Below are 16,912 nucleotides of genomic sequence, written 5' to 3'. Positions count from 1 at the left end.
TAAGTCAGTGAACTTTGGATATATTCCGCAGGATACCAACTACGGACACATCCTGTTGATTAGGAAGATGGGCAGACCTGGGCTCCAACCCAGCCCTGACACTTCTCAACCAACTGATGTGCACATGACAAACCTTGTGCACATGACAAACCTTGTGCACATGCTATAGAATGAGCACGTGCTGCGGGGAACGCATGCAATGCTTCCAACAACCTTCTGAGATGGGTGTTTTTGTATCCCTGTGGCCCAGCACACAGTAAGTAGAAAAGGGACTTGAGCTGTCAACCGGCGGAAAAAACTGTTAGCTTAAAAATATTAACTCCTTAATGGAAGTAAAGTGAACAGAGAGGGATCATGGAGGAAGCAAGCCCAGGGAGCAGCTGCCTACGGCCTTCTAGAGACCAAGTCCTTGGCTCTCCCAGGTCTTGTCTATCATCCAGGTGAAAGCAACAGGGGTCATCTAGCATCATAGTGCCCAACCTGGACTCTTCCTTCTCACACCCCTATAAATAAACACCTTACACCAATTACCAAGGACTGAAGTGTTTAGCCTGCCTCTCTTGCTCACTGCCCATGTCCAGTCTTATACTTGTGTATTCCCAGTAAATGAATGAATGACCTTCCATAGATGGGGCTGGCTTTCCGCTCATGCTTCCCCATATCATAAGTCTACCTCGATCATCACCTGCTCTATAACAGGCCCAGTACACATTTTGTCCACATGATGGCCTTAAACTTATGAAATAAGATACACACACACACACACACACACACACACACACACACACACACACACACATTAAAGACAAGCAAAGGTGAATGAGAACTGAAAGCTGAGCAGTCACATGCTGCTGCCCCCCTAAATCATGAGAAACCATCTTGAGGGCAGAACTTAGCTGTCGATGTTTATAACCGCCCTGATTGCCAGCACAGTGCCCAGTGTAATTAGATACTCAATAAATAACTGTAGTGTTCAAGAATCAATGAATAAATGTAGCGATTTCTCCCACTCTTTAAAATCTGAAGTAAAAAACGAGCTCAATGCTCTGATGAAGGCCCTAAAAAAATCTTGATTTTAAAGATATCCTCAGTAAAGCCTCCATGGATGATACTCCAGCATAAACTTCTCTTTGCTGTTCACTTCCCAGCACACAAGCCTAAAGCAGGTTAAGATGGAGAGATCCTCTAACTAGACACACACTGAAGATGAGGTCACATCAAGAAAAAAGCAATCCTGCCACTGTGGCAAAACAAAGTCCCTATATTCAAAACAAGGGGGAAAAAATGTCATGTTAGCAAGAACTAGGACTTATTAAGCACCTGCTGTGTACCAAGATGTGCATGTCATGTATGTTGGCTCATCTATTCTTTACCAAAACCTTATCTGTTTAGGGCAACCATCTCCAATTTGCAGATTTTAAAGGTAAGGGTTGTTGAAGTGTTTTGGGCCATAATTACTTGTTATACTGGCTCAGGGTACAAACTTCGGGGCCGAACTGACCAGGCTGCAATTCTGAACCTGCCTCTTCCTCGCTGTCTGACTTTGAGCCAACAGCTTCCCACAACTTGAAGTTATGACTTTGTAATACTGGGTGTAGGACTTTGCACAACCAATTTCTGCTGGGTATGTCAGCATCCTGTTGGCTCTGCCACAAGGGGGCACTGGAGAAAGGCCATGGAGCAGGAGAAGGAAGAAACACTCCTTCCCATGTGCTTGCTGTGGGTCCCATCTGTGAAAAACCAAGCTGCTTCCCTTCCTGCAGAAGCAGTGGATCCAGGACCCTAGGACCCAATCAGCTTCACCGTGTGTCCCTCAGGGACACCAGAGTCCACAGCCAGTGCTCTCTCCCTCAGAGGCCTAGTCAACAGCTCAGTGGGACCATGTTAAAATATCTAGCAAGTTTTACTAATCCTCTTTGTTCTCTCAGCCTTAGCACAGTAGCTGCTCCCTGGGCCTGCTGCCTCCATGATCCCTCTCTGTTCACTTTACTTTCATTATGGAGTTAATATTTTTTAAGCTAGCAGCTTTTTTCCACTGGTTGACAGCTCAAGTCCTTTTTCCACTTACTGTGTGCTGAGCCACAAGGACACAAAAACACCCATCTCAGAAGGTTGTTGGAAGCATTGCATGTGTTTCCCGCAGCAAGTGCTCATTCTATAACATGTGCACAAGGTTTGTCATGCACACATCAGTTGATTGGGAAGTGTCAGGGCTGGGTTGGAGCCCCAGTCAATGAAATGTTTCCCTCCTAAAGAGAGCTACACTCCAATCTACATAGGCACTAGCATTAATGCTTCCATATCAGTGGCCTCTTTAAATCTCACGCACGTTGTGAGTTTTGCTGTTTTCTGTCTCTGACCATAAACATCAAGAAATGTATTCGGGCACTGGCATTGTGGCACAGTGAGTTAAGCTGCCACCTGTAATGTCACATCATATAACTGTTGGTTCAAGTCCTCAGCTGCTGTATTTCTGATCCAGCTCTGAGCTAACATACTTGAGAAAGCAGCAGAAGACAGCCCAAGCACGTGGACCTTGCACCCACATGGGACACCTAGATGGAATTCCCTGGCTCCTGGCTTCGATCTGACCCAACCCTGACTGTCTTAGTCATTTGGGAAGTGAACAAATCAATAGAAAATCTCTTTCTGTCTCTGCCTCTATCACTCTGCCTTTCAAATAAATAAAGTAAATCTTTTGAACAAAAAGATGTTCTGCATTAACATGCGCATTAGCTTGAAAGATCAGACAGCCACTCCAACTAGTCAAACTTCTACATTAGCAGAATACTTGAACATGAATCTCCCCCAAACTGAATGTGAACTCCTCAGAACTCTAACCCATTCACATCATTAGCCTACAGTCTGAAAGAAAGCACAGTTTAAATCTGTGTCTATGCATGCAGTTATGCATTGGAAGATTAAATACTCCAATTTCAAAGTTCTCAACTACCAACAAAATGTTGTAGAATTGTTAAAAAAAAAAAAACCCAAGAGTGCCAATTTCATGCTAACCATGAAGATCTGAGTGCTTTCCTGTGTATTATCTCACTTCACCCTGAGGTATACTAAACCAGTGGATATGATCTTGGTACAAACACATCCAAGGTCATTTAGTAAAGTGACAGTCAGAGGACTGAAATCAATTCTTTCTGACACAGTGATCTCATGTTTTAACCAATTCATCACAGTTCACAGGTGAGGGTCATATTCTCCAGTAGATGCTGAGCGAAGAATAGAGTTTGGTTAAAAATATGAGCTATGATATGAACAAATTCTTTTATTCTGAAGGGCTGAGAAAACAAAAGAGATGAATCTAGGAGAGAATCATGTGCCCTCACTCTCAGTAAGATGTAAGCCATGAGGGAAGTCTCAGGCCCTGACCCTGGATTGCACGAATCTCTCAAATTCTATTTCATGTCAAGAATCTCTCTCCAGTTCAGTTTTATTCCTTTGGAGATAAAGTAAATGAGAAATGAAAAACAAAAATGCTTCCTTTATCTGGTTGTATCCCAGTCTTCTAAAGACCAAGTCATCCTCTTCACTGGAGGGGATCAGTGAGGAGGAAATCTACCAAAAATAACCACTCTTTAAAGCAGTAATACAAAACAAACAAAAAAATGCATACCTTTTGCTTGGTGCTTGATTTCAGGCCAACCTGGGAGTGACTTTGGGACTAGAGGAAAAAAGAAAAAGAAATCTGTGAGGCATGTGGCATACAAGGAAAATTTTCTCTTGAAGTCATTCCTAGTAGTGAAAATGTCCAATTTAAGTTAAAATCCTTTCTCATAACTCCCCTTCCCTACCTCCAGACGTCTGAGTAGAAACAGACCACTGAATCCAGTTGTGAGAGTCACACACTGAATGTAAGTTGTTCTTAAGCCCCAGAGCTGAGAAAGCAAAGGCAGAGCTGTGCTCCGCTAGCACCTCCTTGGTAGTTACAGATTCAGCACCTTTCCTCGCAGACACTGGCAGCCACATAAAACCACAGCGCATGAAGGGAGCACTTCCAGTGAGAAGAAGCAAGAGCAAAGCAAATGAATACAGGAAGCAAGGAAGCGAGCAGAGAAGTGGACAGAAAGAAAACAGAGGCAGAATGCAGAAAAGAGTGCCTGGATTACCAAGTGCATCACCGAAGAACAATTTTAACCTCTGCTTCTTTAAATGAACTTCCACTGGATGGGAACAATAGAGCCACAATCATGAGTTTTTAAGTTGGACTTGTGTTCGTCCAGTTTATTCATGAGCACCTACACTAATCAGCATAGCTAGAAAAATGTCTTCCTATATCAGTATCCCTCAACCTTTATTGTCTCAAGATTCTTTTCTACTCAAAAATTCATAGCTACCAGAGTTTTTGTTTATATAGGCTTTATTTATTGAAATTCACTTTATTAGACATTAGAACAAAAAAAACCTTAAAATGTACATTTGTCAATTCACTCTGCAATAGCAAGAATACAACATGTTAATGAATTATTTTGTATATACACATATCTATGTATATATTTTATGTATACACAAAATGAGTGAGAAGTTGGCATCTACAGTTTTGTAAATCTTTTAAATGTTTGATTTAAACAGATGATAATGCAACTCTCCTGTCTGCTGTTGCATTAAATTTATTTTGAAAGGTTTTTGTTTGTAGTAAACGAAAAAAATCCAGCTTCATTTAGACACATAATTGGTAAGAGAAAGCGTATTTGAAATCATTCTTTTTGGTAGCTGGGATATTCTTCTAATACAGCAAAACTTGGCAAGTGTTGATTTCTTAAAGGTTGGTTTCAATATGAAGTCTAGAATTGTACCATGAACATTTTATATTCTGTTACAGGAAAAAAACTGTCTTTCTTGCTCTCCCTCTCAATGATTAATTTTTTATTTGGAAGACATATTTATAGAGGAGAAACAGATCTTCCATCCACTGGCTGACTTCCCCAAAAGGCCACAGCAATCTAAGCTGGCTGCAACAGTCCTGAGCCTAAAGCTGGTTCTGGGCTTCCAACATGGGTGTCACGGACCTGTCAAGGACTTGGGTAATCTGCTTTCTCAGGCACATTAGAAGGAGGTGGGTTGGAATTGGAGCAGCTGCAACTTGAACCAATACCCAAATAGGATCCTAGTAACCTAAGTGAAGGCTTAACCTACTATGCCATGCTGCCAATTCCTTCTGGTCACTGTTCAAACAGATCTTTTATTGCATCCTACATATAGGAAACAGTAGTTCAGTAAGCTTTGCAAAATTTCCCATATGTGTCCTCACTCACTACATGGCATCCAAAAATTCACATTTAGTAACTACTAACCTTACCTGAAATATCTTCAACTTTTGCCAAGCTATTAAATTGACAGTAGCAGGTACAAGTTTTACAACATTCTAACTTTCTCTTGAGTGCTTAGATTTTATTATGGATAAAAAATATTGTCCATTGCTATTCTTGAAGTGACAGACCCACTGCATTCATTTTTACAAATATATCTGCCAGCTATCTGAATTTGCAAACCACAACTTATCTCTTGGTCTTTTATGTGTGTGTAGTTCTTCATGGGTTGGGTATTTGGTCTTCCACATAGGAGACCCAGATCAAGTTTTAGGATTCTAGATTTGGCCTGGCAGAACTCTGGCCATTGTGGGCATTTAAAAAATGAACTACCACATAGAGGATTAACTACCCTCTCTCTTGCTCTAATAAAATGAGAAGGGAAAAAATTAGTAATCGATCTTTTTCCAAAACAATAGGATACTTCAGCTCACAATCTAATATCACAGGTATTTTTCCCCTAAAAGGGATATTGGTGAATGAATGCAATGAAAGTTCTTTTGCATGTTTTCCATTTAATCACGAAGAATACTAATAAAAAAATGTACTCAAGCATTGAGATCTAGCAAACTTAATCATGTTTGCTATTTCATCAAAGCATTCCTGAATGAAACAGGCCCATCTTTTCCTACAATGAAAATGTGCAGTAGTGAAACTACAATGATCAGTAGTACAGTTTGGAGACATCACCTGAAGTCATGCTAAAACACAAACGAGTTTAGCCATCATTGTTCTTACACATGCAGTGCAAATGTCCCTCAGTAGAAAAGGCTATAGCTATGTCCTTAATGTTAATGATGTGAAACAATTTCTCAACTCCTCTTGAAGACAAGTCCTTTACTTATTTAAAGCAGTTAGGCCAATCGCAAATAGACTTTCCTTTCTTTGAAGAAATAGATCTTGAAGTAACACAGCCAATGAAAAGCCTGTAGTCATTTTCTCTATCTCCTTCTTGCTGTCTTCAAGGAGTGATAGAAATCATGAAAAGACTTCCTGCAGATGGCTAGAAACTAGGATGGAGAAGGCAGTCTAATAAGAAATCAATAGCGTTCATCTTTCACTTATAGAAATAGCATCTTAAAATCCAATTCGATTGTTAGCAGCAAAATTGGTTCCCACCCAAATTCATAAAACTAATAGTTTCTTAAAATGTGACTATATTCAGAACCAGTGACATTATGACAAAATGAAGTCACATGGGCAGCTCTAATTCAACAAGACTGGTATTCTGGCAAGAGATTAAGACTCGGATTGCACACATGAGTGAGGAGAGACCATAGAGAGAGAAAATACAAGCCATGGAGAAAGGTCTCTGTATGAAATTAACTCAGCTGACAGCTTTTTCTCAAACTTGCAGCTCCCATAATGGTACGAAAACAATCTCCATGGTAGAAGCCACCCATCAGTGGCATTTTATTTTATGATGGCAGCCCTAGCAAACTAACAGACAGATTGACAGATTCCAGCAGATCAGCCAGCATCAAGGAAGTCAAGTATACAGAAAATGAAGATCCTCGCAAAACCAAGTCCTGGGTCGAAAGAGGCCATGATCATGCCATACCCTGAGAAAGAATGGTTGAATCCGTGCCTCTTAAACTCTCAAGTTCATAAAGATGTTGCCAACCATGGACTTTCCCCCTAATTACAGGACTTCCCCCAGACGCCAAATCTGGAGTCTGAGGACGATCACCAGGAATGTGTATTTTTAAAAGCACCCCAGGAAACTGAAATAGATGCATGAGCTACAAATTAGAATTGGAGAACCACCACCTGCCAAGGAATGAGAAAGACAGAGGACGCTGGTGCAAATTCCCTAGTTTCTTTCTCTTTGAAGCATCTGAAGAAATGCACTTCCTTTCCTTTCCCTTGTCAATGCCTCTGTTAAAATTCTCAACCTGATTCAACAATGTGGGAAGGCCAAGAGAACTGACACGCACACTATACTGGCAAATTGTTCAAACTAGTCTAAAAGCAGATCTGCAACAATTCTTGAGCCTCATCAATTTAGAAATGTAAGCACCCAAATTTTGTGTTTATTTCTGTTTCTAAAAATTTATCTTATTTTTTTTAAGATTTATTTTATTTTCATTACAAAGTCAGATATACTGAGAGGAGGAGAGATAGCGAGGAAGTGGAGCTGCCGGGATAAGAACCAGCGGCCATATGGGATCAAGGCGAGGACCTTAGCCATCTTGGTTTCTATACCAGAGCAAATGTCATAAATATCCATGAATATAGCCTTGTTGAAACACGGGCATGAGAGCATGCATGACTTTAGGACACGCCTTTTTTTTCTTTTAAATAAAGAGGGGATTAAAAGCCAACCAGGTTCTAAAGAAATGCCATTTTTACTTGATATAAAGTAAGTTTTTGGGCACTCAGAAAATGTCTTATCTAGACAGAGTGCAGGTTGAGTTTCCTCAAAGATCACCTGTACCCAACACATAATGCTATACAGTCAGTAATCTAGTCACAAGCTGGTGGCCTTTAAAAAAATTCTTTCATAGTTAGATATTAAAAATTACAGTCTATTTTCTTTTTTTAAAACAAATGCTTATTTATTTTTATTAGAAAGGCAGATCGATCAGATTTCTACAAAGGAGAACAGACAGAAAGATCTTTCATCTGCTGGTTCAGTCCCCAAACGATCATAACGGCCACAGCTAAGCCAATCCGAAGCCAGGAGCCAGGAGCTTCTTCCAGGTCTCCAACATGGGCAGAGGGTCCCCAGGCTTTGAGCCTTTACTGCTTTCCCAGGCCACAAGCAGAGAAATGGGAAGTGAGACAGCCAGGACATTAATCAGCATCTATATGGGATCCGGTACTTTCAAGATGAGGATTTAGCCACTGCTCCATCAATGCCAGGTCCAACTATAGTCTATTTTTTTCCCATAGAGATAATTTTATGGATTATACTACCAAAACCTACTTAATCTCTAATATAACTGAAATGCTATTCAATTGCAAATAAAAAAGTAAAGCAGCAAACTGTCACTACAGTAAAATCAAACAATGCAAAAAAAAAAAAAGAAAAGAAAAGAAAAAGAAAAAAAACAAACCAAAAAACTGTTTTACTTTTACTACGGATCTTGAATAATAATGTGAATCAAAATATATATAATTCAAAGAGAATGAAGGTTATGATAGAAATTCCAGAATTACAATAGCAGACATTAATAACTCAGTATTTTTTGATCAGTCACAATGTAATTTCGATATGCCATCTAACTTCCATATGCTGTTTTACATGAACCTTACCACCTGGCTAAGAGGCAAGTGTAATTGTATTATTATGTGCAGTTTATAAATGGGAAGGCTAAGGCACACAAAGCATCATCATTTGTAGTAGAACCAAGACTTGAGCCAGTCCACCTGATTCAAAGTGCAGGGTCTTAAATATGATGCTGTTTCTATGAGAAGCATTACCCAAGGCAGATTAGCAGGGGATGGGGTGTTATACACCTGGTGCTACACTGTGCAAATGTTCACAAACCAGGAATGCCTTATTCTGAAATATGGGCTCAAGCTTACATAGCATTTTAAGTGTGAATTCAGCCTACAATAAGGTTAACACTCACTCTCTCTCTTTCTCTCTCTCTCTCTCTCTCTCTCTCTCTCTCTCTCTCTCTCTCTCACACACACACACACACACACACACACACAGCAAAGCAGAAGAAAGCTCCATAGAGAAAACTCTGATTTCCATCTATGACCAAATCACAACAAGCTGACCAGAAATTCTACCTTTACCTCTAAAATGAAAGTGTTCACTAAAGCAGTATGTTCCCTAAAATTACTCCAAAGGTCAAAACTACACATCATGAATATGACCACATCCACACACCTGTTTATGAAAATGAGCAGGTTGACATCTGAGGCTGCAGTTGGGATGGACCACATAGCATGTAGGACTTTAAGGGAAACCAAAAGGGGACAGAAGTGACTTCTGCCAAACAACATTTCCCCATTAACAATCCTGCCTGCCTTGGAAAGCAGGTCCTGGTTTATGATTTCTCTGAGGTTTTTTTAAGCAGAATTGGGAGATGTTTCCATTTGCTCTGTCAAGAATAAAGAACTCAGTTTAACCGCCCCAAGATGAAGCCAATGGGAGAATACTCTTAAATATGAGCCCAGGTCTAAGTTTCCTTCATTGAAAGCTGCAGGATAGCATTAATGAGATCACCTTGCAAACAGGATGATTAACAACCCAATAACTCATGAAAGTAGCAGTTAGGTTCGAAGTGTCACTCCATGACCAGAGACTGAAAAAAAGGTCATCTCTGAGCTGATGTGAATTCAGCAAAGGCTCCCACTTCATGTCCTTCTGTTGCCTCCTTTCTAGAGCAACCCAAGAATACACAGAAAGTTCCAAAGCCGCAGTGCTCCCACTTCACAGTGCATGGGATGCTATCAGGGCAGTCAAGACTGCACAGAATCAAAAGAAGCTACTCCCTGGGCTCAGGAGTTGTCTTTGAATTCCATCTTCTTTGACAGAGATCATGAGGATGGTTTCATGCAAAAGGCCTGTGATGTTCTAAACTGTAACTCTTTTTTCTTTTAAAGATTTTTATTATTATTATTGGAAAGCCGGATATACAGAGGAGAGACAGAGAGAAAGATCTTCCATCCGATGTTTCATTCCCCAAGTGAGCCGCAACGGGCCGGTGCGCACCGATCTGAAGCCAGGAACCAGGAACCTCTGGTCTCCTACATGGGTGCAGGGTCCCAAAGCCTTGGGCCGTCCTCGACTGCTTTCCCAGGCCACAAGCAGGGAGCTGGATGGGAAGTGGAGCTGCCGGGATTAGAACTGGGGCCCATATGGGATCCCAGGGGCATTCAAGGCGAGGATGTTAGCCACTAGGCCACGCTGCCGGGCCCTAAACTGTAATTCTTTTACAACATAGGGTCACCAGCTTCTTGCCTGGTCCTTGAATTCTAACAGGAATAAAAAACAAAACAAACAAACAAACAAACAAACAAAAACCTTTTTTGTGTCAAAGTATTGGTTTATAAACGACAGAATAAATTTCCTCTCCGATCACTCCAAGCTAGCTGCAACCAGACTCTTCTAGATTGACTGTCCAGCTGCATTCTCTTCCCACAGCCAGGGTCACCGCTGGGGCCAGCTCTGTGTGTGCTTGATCCTGTCTGTGGCAGAGAGGACTCAAGAATGCTAAGCTGGAAAGCAGCTGTGGCTGTTATTGGTTGCCCTGCATCATCCCCTTCTTGCAGACAAGAAATGCAGGACACCCTGGGGAGAGTTTAATGAGATGAGGTTTTGTAATGCTGCAGACAGGGTCAAGGAAAATCGTTCATGGGGATAGGGAGGCACCTTAGGCTACTGTAGGCAGCCAGTGATTAGCATTCCTGCCCCCAGGGGCACAGAGAGAGGCTTCAGGACAGGGAGAAAGCTGCAGCTGTAGAATAAGGCACTTCTGGAGTTGAGCGGCTGCCAGAATGCAGCTCAGCTGCCAGGGCAAGTCCCTTGGTCCTCTCACACACCCATCACCCACCATCACTGCCCTTTGGCTGTAGCCTACAGAGGTCAGCTTCCCTGGCCCTTAGGAACTAGTAAGCATTTGGGGGAGGGAGGGGTGTGCCTATATACCCCTTCCTCATAGTGCTTCACTAGTTCTCTATGGGTGTCAATTTGAACACAATGTTTCCTTTTTATTCAATGATTTATAAGCTACTGTTAACTTATTTTGAAGCTCAGACTAGCCCAGATGCAGTTAGCAGGAGCCATTCAAACTGCTCCACATTGCTTTTTTAATTAATTAATTAATTAATTTAAAGGCAGAATGAGAGGAGAGGGGAGAGGGGAGAGAGAAGGATATCTTCTGTTCATGATGGCTGGGACTGAGCTAAAGCTGGCAGCCTGGAACTCCATGGGGGGGTGTCTCCTACATAGGTGTCAGGGCGCCAAGTACTTAGGTTATCTTCCACTGCCCTCGCAGGTGCATTATTAGGGAGCTGCACCAGGAAAGGAGGCATCCAGGACGACTTGAACTAGCACACCCCTATGGGAGCTCCTTCTAGAAACTTGTACATTAAAACCAGACACTACCATGTTCACACACTTTTCCTTATACGTGTCTTTTTTTCCATATCCACCCATTCATCCAACTCCCCACCTTGCCTAGCCACCTATCTGCGTATCTAGAAAGTTAAGAGTTCACATCAATACTTCCGATTTCAACTGAACACCACCAGGCTGGTTTTTGCTTTCTCCCTTTCCATGTTTGTGACATGCTTCTCTAACAGCAAGAAACTCAGGTCCCACTGTCATTCACACGGTTGCTCATGTCACCTATCTACCACAGATCCCCAGCCCCCATCACCAGGGAGCCCTCCCTGTGAAGAAAGTGCTCCACACCCTTCATGGGTTCAGCTCCTGTTCCCCCAGCTCCACAGCCTCACCCAGAGAGACCTCTGCCTTTCTAAGCTCCAATACTCCATACTGAGTCTCCTCCTCCCACGGGCCCTCGTCACCAGTCTGGGCTCCAACACTCCAGGACAAGGCACTCTCCTTGGTGAACAGTTTAATCCTCCTTGGCCTCCAACACTCCACACTGGTCTGTCCTCCTTCCTCTTAGGCTCTGCCATCATACACTAGGTAGCCCTTATACACAGATGCTCTGCTTACTCCACTCTGATACTTTGCACCTGATCACCCCCCCTACAGGAAGCCCTCCTTCATACCCACGGGTTTCACCTTCCTGTGCCAGGTCACAATCAACCACTTCCATTAGGCTCTTTGGCTTCTGACCTCTGCTAGTTCAGGGAGAGAAGGGAAGAAAAGACAAAGAGAGGAAGGACGGGGTATCCATAAGATGGAATAGATACATTAATGACCATGTTAGTACTGTCATGAAGAGTTGCCTGGCAATGATGCCAATATAGAGGAAAGAGGAGTCAAGAGTTTCTGGGGGATGGATTTCCAACAATACTGGAACACCTAGATCCAGCCCTACCTGAAGCCTACAGGATCCTCATTATGGAAAGCAATACATTAAATGTTGTTTTGAGGTCAGTCTGTCACTACCACCTCCCAAAGTGTTTGTAGATACAGCCACTCTAATCACTACTCTAACTTTCCTCTTATGCTATAACTCTAATAACTGCCTGGACTTCTGCAATATGCTTAACCCTAAATAGCTCTTACATATCCCAATTCTTACAACTGAATTTTCAATTTAGCCACTTAATATTCCACAATGACTATGCTGAGAGCAGCCAGGAACAGGATCTGTTGATTTTATACCCCACTGAGCAGCACCTAACACCTAGTAGGAGTGCTCAGTGTTGGCTCTGGCATGAGGCCAGACCTTGCTGTTAGTAGATCCTACTAAGGACTGACTTCAAGTCCCTCATTCTGAGTCTGCTTTCCAAGAGCCAATGTCCACCCCTGAATATGTTCACAGACATTCTAAGATAAACTGCCAATCTGTGTGTGCACTTGAGAAGTGACATCTCCTGACACCAGCAGTGTTGTGTTCTCCTAGATGACACGGGATTAGACACATGATCTCCTTCAACAATCCCATCACAGAGGTCCTAGTATTGTCACTCCTACATCCGAAGCTCAGAGAGTTTACTTGGGCCAGAGAAACACATCAAGGCAGTGGTCAGTTATGTGTTTTAAATGTGTCTAATTGTGATGCAACATACAACACATTAAGGTTACTCACTTGACTATTTTATTTTTGCACGACAATGTTTTATTATTTGATGAATGGTTCAGAAACATCACAGTAAGCCAGGGTGACAAAGTTAAAATAGACAGCTTATAACAAGTTATAATGTACATAATGATGGTTCATTCATCCTATAAAATCTTTCTCTTGGGAGAGTTGATGCTACACCCAGCTGTCAGGAGCACCCAGATTTTCCAAATGCACATGCTTCACTTTTCTCTGCAAAGCCTTCTCTTTATCTGCTTTCTGCTCCTGTTGCATGCTCTCGGAGTCCCTCTGCTTTGAGAAGTTGTCAAGCTGTCCTCTTTCTGTTTCCCCTTGCTAATCTCCTGGAATTTCCTCATGTTTTTATTTGTTTGTTTGTTTGTGTGTTTTTGGCAGACAAGTTCATGTAGATTTCCATGGACCATGCTGATCACCAAATGGAGCCTGGAAGTATATGACTCAGCGCCAGTCTCCTCCGGCCTCCCTGGAAGGTGGTGCCCATGCAGGCACTCGGCCGGGCCCCACAACTGCCTCCTCTTAACTATTTTATGAAGCATGCAGTTGAGTGTTGTCAGGGATAGACCCATAGTTGTACACCGTTCTTCAGACTTCTCCATCTTATAAAACCAAATCTCTACACCCACTAAACCATTTGCCCTTTCCTTTTTCCCCGGGCCCCAGTAACTACCGTTTCTCTCTATGAACTTGACTCCTCTGGGACCCTCATGTCAATGGATTTATAGCGTAGTGGCTGACTGATTTCATTTACCATAACATTCTCTGAGTTCACCAAGGGTGGAACCTGTGTTAGGACATCCTTCCTGGGACCACGGCATATCATGAGCCCGGTAGCCTTTCAAATGCCCTTCCCTTTCCAGACTAAATGATACTCCATCACATATGCATACCACCTTCTGTCTATCCATTCATCTGTGAATGGACACTTGGGCTGCTTCCCAAAGCTATGCTTCTCAGCCATGACAATCCTGTCGCACACACCTTGCTGCTAGCACTCTACAGTCACACCTCCTCCAGGACTACTTGGGTAAGTTGACCTACCTATCTGCCTGCTCTTCCTTCCCACTGCCACAAGCTGGCTCTGCCCAGCCCACCCCTGGAGCATCTGTTTAGCCCTTGGCTGGGGAAGGGAAGCTTGAGTTTTAGACTCACGTTTCTTCTTGCCTGCCCTACCGCCTTGGTTCGCTCCTGACAGGCCTATCACGAACTATGTCAACTACAAAGAGCAGGATTTCTAAGGAGCAGTGCTCCTGGCATACAAATTACAAGGGAAATGAATCTTTGCTATCTCTTTTGAACATCCCTCTCAGGCATGCGGCTGACTGAAGCTGGGAAGATCTTATTACTATTAATAATCTCCAACACAGAGGGAAAGAAGAACTGTGCTCAAAATAAAACAATGATGAACTCAGTGCACGAACAAGGCCAAGACAAATGGCTATCATGTATTCTGGGTCCAAATGTCTCTGCAGCTAATTAATGGGTGAAAATCTAACAATGAGCATTCTCTGAAAACTGAATGCCACAAAGGAAATGTAAATAAAGGTCAGATATTCCTATATGATAAACTCCATATCAAGGGTTATATCTTAGAGGTCTTCTCTCCTGTTCCAAAATACACTACAATAGGTACTGGCTGAGTGCAAGTTGCACACAACGGTGGATCAGATGGACACAGCCTGGCCCCTCAGGAAGCCACAAAAACAGCCATGAGACCACTGATCCTGAGCCGGCACTGTCAGGAAGCTAGCAAAATTTGAATGGTGCAGGCTTGGTCTCCAGTTTGTGACTCTGTTGGCTGTGATTAGCTAGAGGAAAGAATATAAAGCAGAAAAGGCAACTGTCTTACCACCACAAAAAGAGGAAGAACAGCAAGGTTGCCGAAAGATCATTTAGAAATGCATTCCTACCACGCATGTTCCCTCTCCTACATCCTTGAAAGGCCTTAATACTTTCCTCTTCCGGTTCCGAAATCTCAGCCCCTCCTTCTTTCAACAAAACATGAGGACCAGCACAGCGCCCGAGGTGTCAGAACTGGTGCCTAATGATCCCACCAACCCATTTTATCTCCTCTTTCTTGGATTCAAGGCAGCCCCACCCATCCATAGACTCTCATCAATGATCAGATGTTTTCATGCATGTCTATGTTCACAAGCAGTTATGGAACACTCAATGGACCAGCAGCTCTTAGGGATACAGTGTTGGACAGCACCAGTGGGACCACTCTAAATAACTGTGCCAAGGGGTCCTCAGCAGGCCCTCCTGCACCCTCAAGCACATGGAGTACATTCCCACCAGCGTCAGATAAGTCATTAGGCTATCTTCTTCAGGCTACACGGTGGCTTGATTTCTATACTCAAATATTTAATCTACCTGACATTTCTTTCACCAGATTGCTTACACTGATTTTCACCCAATTTGCTAAGTAGCCGTCACAACAATATTTATAGGATGAACCTGCCCTTTCTCACTGTTTCATGACATCTCTGAATTCACATACTTGAATTTTGAGGTGAAGGGGTCACTGATTTTAAAGAAACAATGCCTTTTCTTTCAGGGCAGTCCATTTTCTTCCCCAAAAGCCCTTGGAAAGAAGGTGAAAAAGAAGAGTGTATTAAGATTTTCTCCACCAGGAGCTCAAAAGAAGATAGAAAGCAAGATGAGAATGTTTACAGGTCCCTCCTTTTTATTTTTTTTTGCATATACTCTATGGCATAATATGAAACACAAATAGATAAAACGGTAGAACAATGCTATGTTATTTAATTTGTATATGAGTAATAAAATATTTTCACCATCACAGCATTTTGCACTTTAAGGTCAAGTAGGGATAGCCCCTCACAACATGCTTTTACAAGCTTTGAAAATTCTAATATATCCCTTAGATAAGCTACTCTGCATCCCAGCTCAATTTTAACTGCTAGTGTATTAAGTCTATCAATCACTGCAATTTGGGGAAATCTTTATTTGACCTAATGTTCCCATTCAGGAGATATTTAGCTGTAATGAACTTTGACAATCATGCTCCCAAGAGTTACCTTCCAGCTCCAGAATCCCTAACCAGGAACACCTGACCTGCCCCCATGCACAGCATTGCTGAAACACACCCAGCTGAATCCAGCAGTGAATTCCAAGAACCTAAGATCTTGGCATCATTGGCCAACATTTATTACAGGTTTTCATAAGATTAGAAGCCGAAGATGCAGTTCCTGCCCTCAAGAGACATATAACTTAGTTGGCTAGATGTGTAATATGCCCAGAAGGAAGAAACCAATGATTAGAAGTAGCATATGTTAAGCACCAAATGCACAGGACCTACGGAATGTACTGAAATGATAAAGAGGGCTGAGACTACTGGTTAGAAGGAGACAGAGATGTGAGTGGGATTGAGGAGGTTTTTTAACAATGGAATTCTAGTCAGGCAGGAAAAGATAAGCACCCAGCATGATTTCAGGCACCCATCATCTCAGCAGCCTAGCATAACTGCTAAATAAGCAAGGAGGCTGGGCTTGCAGGGCCATGTCACAAAGGAAAATAAAGAGAATAAATACACAGAATGGTCCTGGGGAATAATAAATCGATTCACTTCTTCATGAGGTTACAGAGAAGAGGCAGCAGATGCAGACAAAGCAGACCACTGGTGAAGGTTCATGGTGCACAATCTTACTGATATTTTCTGCTGGAGGCTCACAACAATTGAGATTCCATAACATTTAGTGAGCACCTATACATTCCAGGTGTTGTGCACTCCACATATAAAACAGAAATAAAATACTTTCTCTGCATTCAAAGATCTCCTAGTCCAGCAGTCAAGCTAATAAAAAAATAACTGTCCATTAAAGTGGCAGGTGTGGCCACAAGCGCAAGCAACACAGAGGATGACGGCACAAA

The 16,912-nt window shown here is 42.4% G+C and overlaps 1 protein-coding gene across 2 annotated transcripts in view; it reads right to left on the bottom strand.

Moving 5' to 3' along the window:
- The window catches only part of RASGEF1B (RasGEF domain family member 1B), a 559,731-nt gene that overhangs the window by 447,821 nt on the left and 94,998 nt on the right, over nt 1-16,912 (bottom strand). For both annotated transcript variants that reach the window (XM_058667162.1, XM_058667163.1), the window contains exon 2: nt 3,629-3,676. In XM_058667162.1, coding sequence (XP_058523145.1) covers nt 3,629-3,676 — 48 coding nt within the window. The remainder of the gene's footprint in view (nt 1-3,628; nt 3,677-16,912) is intronic.

This window comes from Ochotona princeps, chromosome 7 (assembly GCF_030435755.1).
Source record: "Ochotona princeps isolate mOchPri1 chromosome 7, mOchPri1.hap1, whole genome shotgun sequence".
Classification (NCBI taxonomy): Eukaryota; Metazoa; Chordata; class Mammalia; order Lagomorpha; family Ochotonidae; genus Ochotona; species Ochotona princeps.
This window is presented reverse-complemented; position numbering and strand designations above follow the sequence as displayed.